Source organism: Esox lucius, chromosome 9 (assembly GCF_011004845.1).
Source record: "Esox lucius isolate fEsoLuc1 chromosome 9, fEsoLuc1.pri, whole genome shotgun sequence".
In the NCBI taxonomy this organism is placed as follows: domain Eukaryota; kingdom Metazoa; phylum Chordata; class Actinopteri; order Esociformes; family Esocidae; genus Esox; species Esox lucius.
In genome coordinates this window covers 7,688,921-7,702,186 of record NC_047577.1, presented here as the reverse complement: position 1 = coordinate 7,702,186, position 13,266 = coordinate 7,688,921, and the positions used below count along the sequence as shown (strand labels likewise).

Here is a 13,266-nt window from a genome sequence, read left to right as displayed (position 1 = left end):
TCTGCCTCTACATAAAGTTGGTCAGCAGCAGGAAGCATGAAGTGCTCTAAAACTTCTTGGTAGACGGCTGTGTTGACCTTGGACCTCAGAAAACACAGTGGACCAACACCAGCAGATGGCACAGCACCCCAAACCATAACTGACTGTGGAAACTATACACTGGACTTTCTGTGCCTCTCCTCTCTTCCTCCAGACTCTGGGACCTTGATTTCCAAAGGAAATGCAAAATGTACGGCCATCAGAGAACATAACTCAGCAGCAGTCCAGTCCTTTTTGTCTATATCCCAGGCGAGACGCTTCTGACGCTGTGTCTTGTTCAAGAGTGGCTTGACACAAGGAATGCGACAGCTGAAACCCATGTCTTGCATACGTCTGTGCGTGGTGGTTCTTGAAGCACTGACTCCAGCTGCAGTCCACTCTTTGTGAATCTCCCCCACATTTTTGAATGGGTTTTGTTTCACAATTATCTCCAGGGTAGCTATTGCTTGTACATTTTTTCTACCGCATATTTTCCTTCCCTTCGCCTCTCTATTAATGTGCTTGGACACAGAGCTCTGTGAACAGCCAGCCTCTTTAGCCATGACCTTTTGTGTCTTGCCCTCCTTGTGCAAGGTGTCAATGGTCGTCTTTTGGACATCTGTCAAGTCAGCAGTCTTCCCCATGATTGTGTAGCCTACAGAACTAGACTGAGAGACCATTTAAAGGCCTTTGCTGGTGTTTTGGGTTAATTAGCTGATTAGAGTGTGGCACCTGGTATCTTCCATATTGAACCTTTTCACAATATTCACATTTTCTGAGATACTGAATTTGGGGTTTTCATTCGTTATCAGTTATAATCAAAGAAATAAACACTTGAAATATATCAGTCTGTGTGGAATGAATGTATACATTTTACAAGTTTCACTTTTTGAATGGAATTACTGAAATAAATCAACTTTTTGTTGATATTCTAATTATATGACCAGCACCTGTACATGGTCCAACTAGCATACAGACCATCAGGATTCACATGTTGACAACACTAATAGATCACACAGAACAGAATTATATGAGACTGGTTCATCTTCAGTTATGCGTTCTTGTTCTCTATGTTTGGTGTAGTTATTCACTAGTTATAGAGTTGTTTTTTATGTTTCTAAGACTACAGGGAGGGAGGTACAACAATGTCCCTGAGAACAGGAAGTGTGTCGGTGGTATTTCTCTGGTCTTTGACAGGTATGTTTTCTTTTTCATCCTTTGGGTTCCCTAACCAATCTACATAGGTTTCTTATAGAGAAAATTAGGTATTACTTGGGTGTGTTCTGTGCACATAGAGTCACTCTGAGTGATGCGTATTAGTGGTTTCTCGTCACACTTAACTGTAGACAAATACAGCTGGTTTAAAAGTAATACCCCTGTTTTGTGTGAAGGTGTTGCAGTGGTACTGGGTCAGAGTGTGACATACACCTCTCAGAAGATCTGTGCTTTGAAGGGGTCAACAGTGGACCTGTCCTGCTATTACACAAATCCCAGGGGTTACACAGTCACAGCAAATGAATGGTATTACCGGAAAAATGGGGTCAGGACTAAAATCCCAGATAAGTCTGCAGGTCGGGTATTGTACCTAGGGAATAAGGACAATGACTGTACCCTGAGAATCACAGACCTGGGAGAGGAGGACTCAGCATCATATCAGTTTAAAACTGAGTATTCATGGACATCTGGATCCGATATCAACCTGACTGTCACATGTATGGGTACTTTGGTTATGTAATAACATAGTACAACTCAAATCAGGTGTTACATTTTCAGGAAGAACAGTAATATTGGTTTTAACAAACCAATTTCCTTCTTCATAAATCTCTCTCTTCAGATCTGCATGTTGAGGTGATTCGTGGATATCACAATAAACTGACCTGTATCACATCCTGTCCTCTAACTGTCAAGCCCACCTACATCTGGTACAAGAACGGGCAACCTATTGGAGAAGACACTTCCAGCTTGGATGTTTACTACTTCGGTGAAGAAGATCGTTACTCCTGTGGTGTTAAAGGCCATGAGAACCTCAGATCTCCTGCAGTGTGTGAGTGGGAACATTCAATGAATACCATTTTGTTGTATCTTGTGAAAAATATGAAGTTATCAATGATTATTGATCAATTTTAAAATAAATTGAGATTCTAATTTCTTGTTTCAGGCAACAGAGATTATTGTGTGACTTACACCTCTCAGAGGATCTGTGCCTTGAAGGGGTCAACAGTTGACCTGTCCTGCTCTTTCACATATCCCAGTGGTTACACAGTCACAGCAACTGAATGGTTTTACTGGATGAGTCGAAATTGGAATAAAATCCCAAATTATAATGCAGGTCGTGTATCGTACCGTGGGAATAAAGACAATGACTGTACCCTGAGAATCACAGACCTGAGAGAGGAAGACTCAACATCTTATCAGTTCAGATTTACACATTGGCCTTTGGCAAAATATGTCTATGTCACCCTGAGTGTCACAGGTACTGTAATCGTAGTTATGTAATAACACAGTACAACTCAAATCAGGCCTTACATTTTCAATAAGAACAGTGGTACTGGTTTTAATTAACAAATGCTTTTTATAACATCTCTCTGCTCAGGTCTGAAGGTGTTGGGGTATGATAAGAATAAACTGAACTGTAGAACATCCTGTCCTCTGACTGACAATGCCACCTACATCTGGTACAAGAACGGGCAACCTATTAGAGAAGACACTTCCAGCTTGAATGTTCACAACTTCAGTGATGAAGACCGTTACTCCTGTGGTGTTAAAGGCCATGAGAACCTTCGATCTCCTGCAGTGTGTGAGTGGGAACATTTTCAAATGAGTCCCATTTCGTTGTATCTTGTGAATCATGAGAAATAATCAATCAATATTCATCAACATTAAAATACATGTTGATATTCTTTTTTTTATTTCAGGTAAAAAAACATATTGTGTGACCTACACATCTCAGAGTATCTGTGCCTTGAAGGGGTCAACAGTGGACCTGTCCAGCTCTTACCCATATCCCAGTTATCATGATGTCAGGACAACCATGTGGTATTACTGGAAGAATCGAAATTGGAAAGAAATCCCAAATAATAATGCAGGTCGTGTGTTGTACCTTGGGAATAAGGTAAATGACTGTACCCTGAGAATCACAGATGTAAGCGAGGAGGACTCAACATCTTATTACTTCACATTTAAACCTTCGGATTTAACGAAATATGAAAATGTCTCCCTGACTGTCACAGGTAATCTGTCACACCTGTTTTACTGTAATTACCATGCTCAAGTTGGACTCAGCTAAATTAGTTTACCATGAGAAGCACATCAGATATAGACTTCTGCATGTGAACACATTTGTTGAACACTGTTAAAGACATTGGTAAAGTTGTATCCCACACTCTGAGTTGTTGTATAAATTGAGCCACTATGTTGTTTTACTATAGATGTTGTGTTGGAGATGGAGCCTACATTTGTGTCAGAGGGGAACAGGGTCACTCTGACATGTTCAACTAAATGTACTCTGGACCCCAACCCAGAATACAGTTGGTATAAGAATGGACAGCCTATAGAAAACACCAACACCAACTCTACTGTCCATATCCTCTCAGTCAGCAGTGAAGATGCAGGCAGATTCTCCTGTGGTGTCAAAGGTCATGAGACTCCTGAAAAGACTCTCAATGTCACATGTAAGTACATGAGATGCACAGTGAATTGTCCATACTCTCTGTATATTTTCTAAATTACATTCATGTTTTCCTGAATGATGGGCTGAAATTTTGACTGTAAGACACAGGTGTGCAATCACATAACTCTTGATTGTTACCATTGGGTTGGTAATCAGTTTTAAATAGCATGAACACAGTAAAGGTAATAATACATGGATCAGGTTGAGATGCATGGATCACAATTTAAATGTTAAATGTTTTGAAATTATTGATTATTTAGTTGAAAATTCTAAACATTCTAAACAATTCTAAACATTGAATGAATACTGTCCTTATGTACATGTCAACACAAAGCCAGAAGCATCCATCATTGCCCACAGAAACAGCCATAACCAAGGAAACCACGTCTGTCTGGGTCAGTTCCAGGGAGGAATCCCATCTCTAGACAGTCTCTGGCATTTCCTCTCCAACAAAGCACTGGATAGACAGAAGTAGACCTGCACACACACACACACACACACACACACAGGGTTACGAGGGTAGTGGAGAGGCAAAAACGAAGTAACAAAACAACACTGACACGAGGAATCACGTTTCTGGTCACACGGTGTTAACAAACAGACACAATAACCCGTGAGTTGCTCACTGGGTGAAAACAAGGAACCTAAATAGACATCATGATAACTAACTGAAATCAGGTGTGTGGGTGTGTTGGGTGCTCTGCTGCCCTCTGCTCCAGGCGAGAACAGAGACCAGGGAACGGTCGTTGAAGCTCCCCGTAGCCTCGGAGTCAATCAGGGCTGTGGATGTATGAGAGGGAGACCCACCAGACAACACCACAGAGCTACAGAAAGGGCTTGCTGTATCATGTAAATGCAAGGCACTTACTGTGCCAAACTGGCCACTCACCTCCTGCCTGCCCTGGGCCTAGACACACCCCTTCAGGAAGTGCCCCTTCTCACCACAGAACAGGCACCGACACCGCAGACTCTGTCCTTCTCTCTCCGCTGCGAGAGGGAGAGTGACGGGCGCGGCGCGCCAAACGGTCACGGTCCCGAAGCTGCCCGTCGATGGCAACGGACCAGACGATGTAGACGTCCAGCTGGACCTCAGTTCCCCTGCGAAAACGGTCCGCAATAAAGCTGGCTGGTTCAAGCCACTCGACGCCACCTTGTCTCCCCCCGCCCCCCCACACCCCCTCCTGCAAAAAGGGCATCTTGGGGGGTTTGTGGTTTTGTGATGATGATTTCACCGATAAGAACTCTTAATGGAAGGAAGTACAGAGACAAAATAATCTGGAGCACGATTAGCGGTTTTATTAACTTGCAAGGAGAGAAGTGTCAAAAGCTTACAGAATTAACCTGTGAGGAAACTCTGAGTAACACAGAACAGTCACAGTATTTAAACAGTTAAACGTGGTGTGGTAAGACTGCTCATTCATTCTCTAAAGACAACATTTGTTACTTTATCACTTCCTGCCCCCGGTTGTGTCTTCCTCTATCTTGTCTTAGGTGTTTACTCTAAAGGGAGTAGGGGAGCATCGTAAAGTCACTCTCAGACAGCTAGCCCTATTCCTGAAGAACAAAGGACAGATACCCTTATTGGTTTAGGCAGATTAACAGATGGTCAGAGGACCCAATTATCCACTGATATTATTCAGACATCACAAACAAAAACCAGTTACATACCAGGGAATAGAAATGCAGACATTTCTAAAATGTACATTAGTTCAATATATTCCATAACAGTTTTTAGCACACTATACGTTTTCTACAGATTCATGTATAGTCATTGTTTTTAGGGGGTTTGTGGTTTACAACACACTATATGTTTTCTACAGATTCATGTATAGTCATTGGTAATTTTGGAGATCCGGCCATGGTTTGTATAATTAATGATGCCATTAAACATCCTGAACTACATCCAGACTGGCAGTATGTTACACTGTGAAGAGAACCATCAGTATGGACAGAACTGGCAGAACCACATGTACCTTTCCAAACACGGCAGAGGAGTGTCCTGATGTCCCGTGTAGCAAACAGTTCAAGGAAACAGTGCCTTGTGAAAGCGAAAGCACCAACCACAGGCAGACAATATTTCCTGCCTATCTGTGGTTGACATTGACAGATCACTGACTATGGAGGTCGTGTCTGGGGACTTCTATTATATATGACTGTACCAAATCAACTGTATGACTGCATACTTATGGGGGTTTAATTCTGGGTGTCTGTTTAAGCCCTTTCTGACAAATGCCAATTTACAAAAGACTAAACAATTGATAAACTAATTGATGAATTGATGACGATTTTAAAGGCTAGACTGAATGACCTACAAATCACATTTCATTATAAATAACTTCTCAACCTGATTTGTAGATTAGTCAGTCAGCCACTTATGCATAACAGCATCAGCATGGTTATTCTGTAAGAGGCAACTTGTGTGATTGAGGAAGGAAGCCATTCACTGCAAATGGGTTCTTAACATAGAGCTGTATACATGAACCACCTTTAAATATTTGATATTACAGATTCTGTGACACCATTGGCCGAGTCATTTAATATAGTATTTAAGTAAATGTTTACTATTTCTACAACATCTTTATATAAGGTATGCAAAAATATTAAATAATCATACCTTGGCTAAAGCAGACATTGTTGCGAGGGATTCCTCTATTCAACTCTATGGTCACTGAGGACAAACTGAAGCACAAACCAAAAACCTCCCAAACGGTTTCTATTTCCTCAACATACAAAGTAAAAGAAGAGTGGTATGGTAAGTAACTCATATTAAATGTATATTTAAATTATTGGTTTCTAGACATGAACCCATGTCCTGTGTGTTGGACAGGTTTTTTCCTATTTACTGTGCAAATTTATACAGCTCTGAAAATCTTTTTTGCACCTTTTTCTTTCTTTTCCAAAAACGTTGAAATGGAAGGTTTTGAGTGAGGAACAGAAGGGTTAAAATTAAGAGACCACTGCAAATTGAACGCTTCTTTTCCTCATTCATAACTTTTCTGTTCAACTTATTTGGAAATAAACTAAAATGTGCAGTGGTCTCTTAATATTTTCTGGAGCTGTTGATGTAAATGCATGTATTTGTGTGATATACTGTCCAGAAAGTTGAACAGATGTTTACATGATATTTCTGGGGATTCTGGGAGCTTTTTATCACAATTTTTATCACAATCAGTTTAAATGGTGTAGTTAGACGTGTATTCCTGTGACTGGACATGGAGGATAAAACACTATTACATTTCATATTGGTGTTAAAACAATAATATGCCCACCAGATCACCACATTAACTAGTAGATGGGACACAACGAGTATAACAGAATATTGAAGACATAGACTGTAGGTTAGTAATTGACCATCTGAATGAGGACATCATATGAAGATAGACTGTAGGTTAGTAATTGACCAGCTGAATGAGGACATCATATGAAGATAGACTGTAGGTTAGTAATTGACCAACTGAATGAGGACATCATATGAAGATAGACTGTAGGTTAGTTATTGACCAGCTGAATGAGGACATCATATGAAGATAGACTGTAGGTTAGTAATTGACCAACTGAATGAGGACATCATATCAAACATAAGTGTGATTGTAGGCTTCAATAATGTTAAGATACCTGTGAGTAGAGATTTAGTTCATAACTTTGGAAAATTCTGTATCTGCTTGATGTATATGATGATGAGTGATCTCTTTTAAAATGTAGGGCCTCCTCAAAAGAAGACTGTGACACTTTTCTATCAAGTCCGTTATGCATGTTAATGTCGTCACACCCTGACAAGGCTACATTTAGAAGGTGTTAAACATAGAACCCACACTTGATACCAAAGCAACTAGAAATGTAAAAATGTAGGTGATCTCATACCAATAGTATACAGTCTCTAATATCATGGCTTTAAACCAATCAGCTTTCAGGATTAAAAAAAAAAAAACTGTTGATGTGTACAGATGACACGCTGCATTAAATATTACAAGAACAGCAAGCCCCAATGATGATGAACGTTCTCAGAATCAGAAAGTCTTTTATTATTAAGTTTCACAACAAACAAGGAATTATTCTGGCCTGTTAGTGCAACAATTTATACAAAAGAAATAGAAACAAACAGACTGTTCCTGTAAATTCTGGTCAGTTTACATTTCAATATGTTCATTTATTCACCATCTACAAAATAAATTATTTCATTTTTAGGACTACAGTGCAGGAGATGACAACAATGGCCTGGACAACTAAACAATGTGTGTTTGTGGTCTTTCTCTGGTCTCTGACAGGTATGGGCTGTTTCTGTAAAATTTTAAAGAGAAAACCTCCTTTTTTGTTGCTTTCTGTTAGGTTACGTTTCTCAACATCTACAGCAACAAGATGGGGAGGAATCGCTATGTTATTTTCAGCTAATAGACTATAATTGTGGTACAATTGTTTTGTGTGACTGTGTTTCAGTGGTACTGGGTCAGGGTAACTGGGGTGTGACCTACTCCACTAAGAGTATCTGTGTCTTGAAGGGGTCAACAGTGGAGATGTCCTGCTCTTACACATTTCCCAGTGGAACAGTCACATCAACTTTCTGGTTCACTAAATATACATACACAAATCCTGTGAACCTGATTGTGGACCCAGACTACACAGGTCGTGTGAAGTACCATGATGAGAAGTATAGACACACCCTGACAATCACAGACCTGAGAGAGAGTGACTCAGCTGTGTACATATTCAGATTCATAACAGATCAGTCTGGATGGGGATTTACGCGAAATCCTGGAGTCACTCTGACTGTTAGAGGTACAGTGATAAACCACCACTATTTGGTTACTTTTTATTTAGAACAGTAAAATTTTCTTTGTATTTATGATGCCTGGATTTAAAAAGATTGTGTCTAATGGAGGTCATTAATACATTTTTTACCAGTGATGTAGTTTTAGGTGGAGGAAACAAGTGGATATCCAACAATTACTGTAATATGTAACACCATCTGTTATTTACACAGAGGTTTTGTCTGGTCCTGGCTGGGGCCCTTTAAGCATCTCTGTGCTGTGTTGCCTCGATTTGGGGACCCAATTTAAGTTCAGTTGTTTGGTCATTGTTTGTGCCCGTCGTGTTTGTGTGCAGTTCGCGGTCTATCTCTCTTTTTGTTTTGTTTTTTGGTTACATTTAAAAGGATGTTATCCTACACTCTCTCTGCAACTCATGACCTGCCTTACTTCAGCTGTGACAGGTTTATCTGTTTTTAACATCATCATTTCAGGTCTTCAGGTGGAGGTGAGTTCTGAAGGGTGGTCAAACTGGAAGACACTGACCTGTAGAACCACCTGTCCTCTGACTGGTAACCCCACCTACATCTGGTACAAGAACGGACGACAGACAGATGAGAGCTCCTCCCCCCAGTACAAAGACTCAGTCTACAGTAACTATATAGACGGTTACTCCTGTTCTGTTAAAGGTCATGAGGATCTCCACTCTCCTACAGTGTGTGAGTGTTTATCATGTCATGTCAACATTGCATTTATATTTATACCTTAGTTATATATTAGACGCCATTATTAATTATCCACAGTGAATTACAGTTAGTTCCTAAATTTAGAAAATAGATGTCTGGGTGTTACAACCATTCAATGTTGTAGTACAGTAATAAAGACATCCTACCCAGTGATGTAACAATCAGTAAATAGTCAACACTAGATGGAAGAGGGAAAAAATATAATAGGAATTAAATTAATTGCTCCATTTATCAAACCTTGTATTGTCTAGTTAGTACACAATATAATTACTATAAAACATTAACAAATCTGATTTTATAGGAACTTTCTTACATGTGAAACAATTTAAATACATGTAAATTATGCATTTATAGAACTAACTCAGAAAAACAATAAAGTCTTCAAGTATTGTAAACTTTTTCAGGTGTTCATGGTTCAAATTGTTGGAGTGTGACTTACACCAAGAGGAGAATCTGTGTCTTGAAGGGGTCATCAGTGGACATCACCTGCTCCTACATTCACCCTAGTGATCATACAGAACATGGATCATTCTGGTTTACAAAGAAGGACCCTGTGGATCTCCGTTCTGATCCAGACTATCTGGGTCGTGTGACATACAGGAACCCATGGAAACAACACACCATGACAATTAAAGACCTGAGAGAGAGTGACTCCGCTGAATACAAATTCAGATTATTAACAACAAATGATGGTAGATTTTCAGACCATCCTGGGGTGATCTTGAATGTAACAGGTGGGTCATTTAGGACAGTAATAGTACATGTCTAATCATGTAATATATTAATGTATAAATGTGATACACTGATTCCTCGCAAATGTGTACTGTATATAATGTACTGTAAATATTATGTAATGTTTATAATGTACTCTAAATATTATGTAATCTATATAATGTACACTAAATATCATGTCATGTATATAATGTACTCTAAATAATATGTAATGTATATAATGTACTTTAAATAATATGTAATGTATATAATGTACTCTAAATATCTTTTGTCCTCTCAGATGTCCGGTTGGAGATGGTTCCTTCATCTGTGTCAGAGGGTGGAAGACTGACACTGCTGTGTAAAACCAGATGTACACTGGATCACATCCCAGAATACATCTGGTACAAGAATGGACGTGTCACCCAGCCAGTAACCAGTTCTAACAGGCTGATCCCAGACCAGGAAACCAGTTCTAACAGGCTGATCCGAGACCCGGTCAGCAGGGAAGATGCAGGAAGATACTCTTGTGGTGTAAAAGGGAGTGTTGATCTCAACTCTACTGAAGAGACTATAACCATCATGTGTAAGTACATAGTTGTATTTCTTCAGTGAAAGTCATTTATAAAATGATTAACAAAAATAAAGCCTACATGAATTCAGATGTTCCTCTTATTCAACATAAGATGCCCCAAAGAACACCTCAGTGTCAGTTAGTCCCTCTGGTGAAATAATGGAGGGCAGTTCAGTGACTCTGACCTGCAGCAGTGATGCCAACCCACCTGTGGACAAATACACCTGGTACAAGAAGACTGTAACCTCACCAAAAGCATCAGGACAGAGTTACAGCATCACTAACATCAGATCTGAGGACAATGGAGAATATTATTGTGAGGCTCAGAATGAGTATGTACGTCTCAACTCCTCTTTTGTGTCTGTGGACGTTCAATGTAAGTACAGCTAACAATCTGATGTATTTATTAGTCAAAGCACAATATCAAATAGAAAGTAAAGCTTCAATGAATTCTTACATCACAATATTTAGAGCTAATAGAATATTATGTAAATTGTACAATCATAATATAAGTCCAAGTTCCATGAAGCCATCTTGAATAATTAATTATTTTGATACATTGTATTTTAACATAATGCCCCCAGATGGCCCAAAGAACATCTCAGTGTCAGTCAGTCCCTCTGGTAAAATAGTGGAGGGCAGTTCAGTGACTCTGACCTGCAGCAGTGATGCCAACCCACCTGTGGACAAATACACCTGGTACAAGAAGACGGTAACCTCACCAAAAGCATCAGGACAGAGTTACAGCATCACTAATGTCAGATCTGAGGACAGTGGAGAATATTACTGTGAGGCTGAGAATAAATATGGACGTCTTAACTCTTCCTCTGTGTCTGTGGACATCCAATGTAAGTACACCTTAACCATCTGATGTCTTCATTTATCAGTGCCACAATATCAAACATAAATACTAAAGTTTCAATTAATACTTACAACATTATAAGCAGAGCTAATAGTAAATTATTAAAATGTACAATTATGATAAATGTCCCAGTTTGATAATGCCATCTAAAGTAAAAAAAAAAGGTGTGTTAAATCCCGGTATCATAACATAGTGGAGAATATTACTGTGAAGCTGAGAAAGAATATGGACGTCTCAACTCTTCATCTTTTCACTTAAACATTCAATGTAAGTTCACGTACCTGTAAAAGTCGGTTGTTTAATTTAACGACCATAACGCAGAGTTAAACAGAAGCATTAATGATGATTAGGTGATTATCTTGTAAAGCAGTTAGTACAGTATTGTCTTTTTAAAGTAGGTGGACATTCCATAATTAAACCCTCCTGAAATGCTTTCTTCCTACTTTGCATTATAACTTACTGTCCACCAGATGGCCCAAAGATCCCCTCAGTGTCAGTCAGTCCCTCTGGTGAAATAGTGGAGGGTAGTTCAGTGACTCTGACCTGCAACAGTGATGCCAATCCACCTGTGGACAAATACACCTGGTACAAGAAGACTGTAACCTCACCAATGTATTATAATGAGTGATTTTGTCATGTCATTCATATTTTCTTCTAGTGAAACAATCCTTAGTCTCTGGAGTTGTAGGAATCACAGTGGTTGTTCTGGTTCTCATCCTCTGTCTCTCTGGATTCATCTGGTTCAGGTGAGGGGATGATTTTCAAAACATAATTTCACATTTATATTCTGATATAATAATTAATTGATTAATTTCTACATATGCAAAGTAGGAAGAAGTCCTCCCAATCAACATCTGATGAAGGAAACATCAGAGACACACAAAACAATGGACAGGTGAGTCTGTCAGAATAACTTTCTATGAAGTAATTGGTGTAATAGCTGCTCTCATGTTGCCTGTCCTCTTCCTCCAATCAGACAGACTCCAGTCCTGTGTATGACAACATATCAGACATGGTCATGACCTCTACTGCAGCACAGACAGCAGACACAGACAACCAGGATGACCTTCACTATGCCAGTGTCTACTACTCTTCCTCCAATGAACAGGAAGAACCTCTCTACTCCACCATCCAATTGTCTCAACCACAGAAACAGGAAGAGGAAGTCCAGTATGCTGCTCTGAAATTCAACTGTCCCAGTGCTGCCACCCGGTGAGTATGTTCTGTCATTATATTAACACAGAGTCAAGAGTTGTAACAGACATTTCCATCATATGATATTATATATTGTAGAGGTAGACAGCAATCAATACATTTCAAATAAATTCTAAGATTCCCTTTATGATAATGTCGTCAACAATGTCATTATCATTTGACAAATTGATGAAAAGAGATTCCCAGAGCTCTTTCCTGTCCATAGCACCTATTAGGTCAACAACACTAGTGGTGTCTTGCTGTGAAAGTGGGCCCATTGTTCTTTACTTAGAATATTCAGCCCTTTTTACGGGGTCATTACAATGGCAGATTTCTAATTCTGTGATTTACATTTTATGCTCAAGAGCAAGGTTCAAAAGGTACTTTAGGGGCTCAGCTACAAAGTCTGCTGCAGATTTCTACAGGTGTGGTTGTCCAGAACAACTTATTTTTCATGGCCGAAGACTTTTAAGGCTTTATGTTCCACAGAAACAGCAAATGTGGAAATACTTGACTATCTCGTTATGATGTAATCATAAATAGATGTAATAAAATAACAGTTCCAGTTTTTCCCTATCCATTTGACACTTGTAACTGTACTCAGAACAGTTAACACAGCAAACTAAACATGTTGGCGAAACAGCTCAACATTCACTGCATAATGATATTCTAGCAATGCATATTTTTTTTTAGTATTACTAACATCAAAACTACAAGTGTGTTGTCTGTTGAATTGATAACAAATTCAG

General features: G+C 39.3%; 1 protein-coding gene and 1 long non-coding RNA gene across 2 annotated transcripts in view; both read left to right on the top strand.

The window, feature by feature from the left end:
• LOC105009334 (sialoadhesin-like) overlaps nt 1-10,851 on the top strand; it is an 81,439-nt gene extending 70,588 nt beyond the window's left edge. Inside the window, exons 9-10 of the mRNA XM_034294476.1 lie at nt 10,574-10,679; nt 10,848-10,851. Of these exons, the coding sequence (XP_034150367.1) occupies nt 10,574-10,679; nt 10,848-10,851 (110 nt within the window). The remainder of the gene's footprint in view (nt 1-10,573; nt 10,680-10,847) is intronic.
• On the top strand, nt 2,630-3,676 carry LOC109616110. Its single transcript, XR_002197171.3, has 3 exons — nt 2,630-2,815; nt 2,934-3,248; nt 3,447-3,676. It is a non-coding gene; the product is annotated as an uncharacterized LOC109616110 (long non-coding RNA).
• Nucleotides 10,852-13,266: the final 2,415 nt, after the last annotated feature.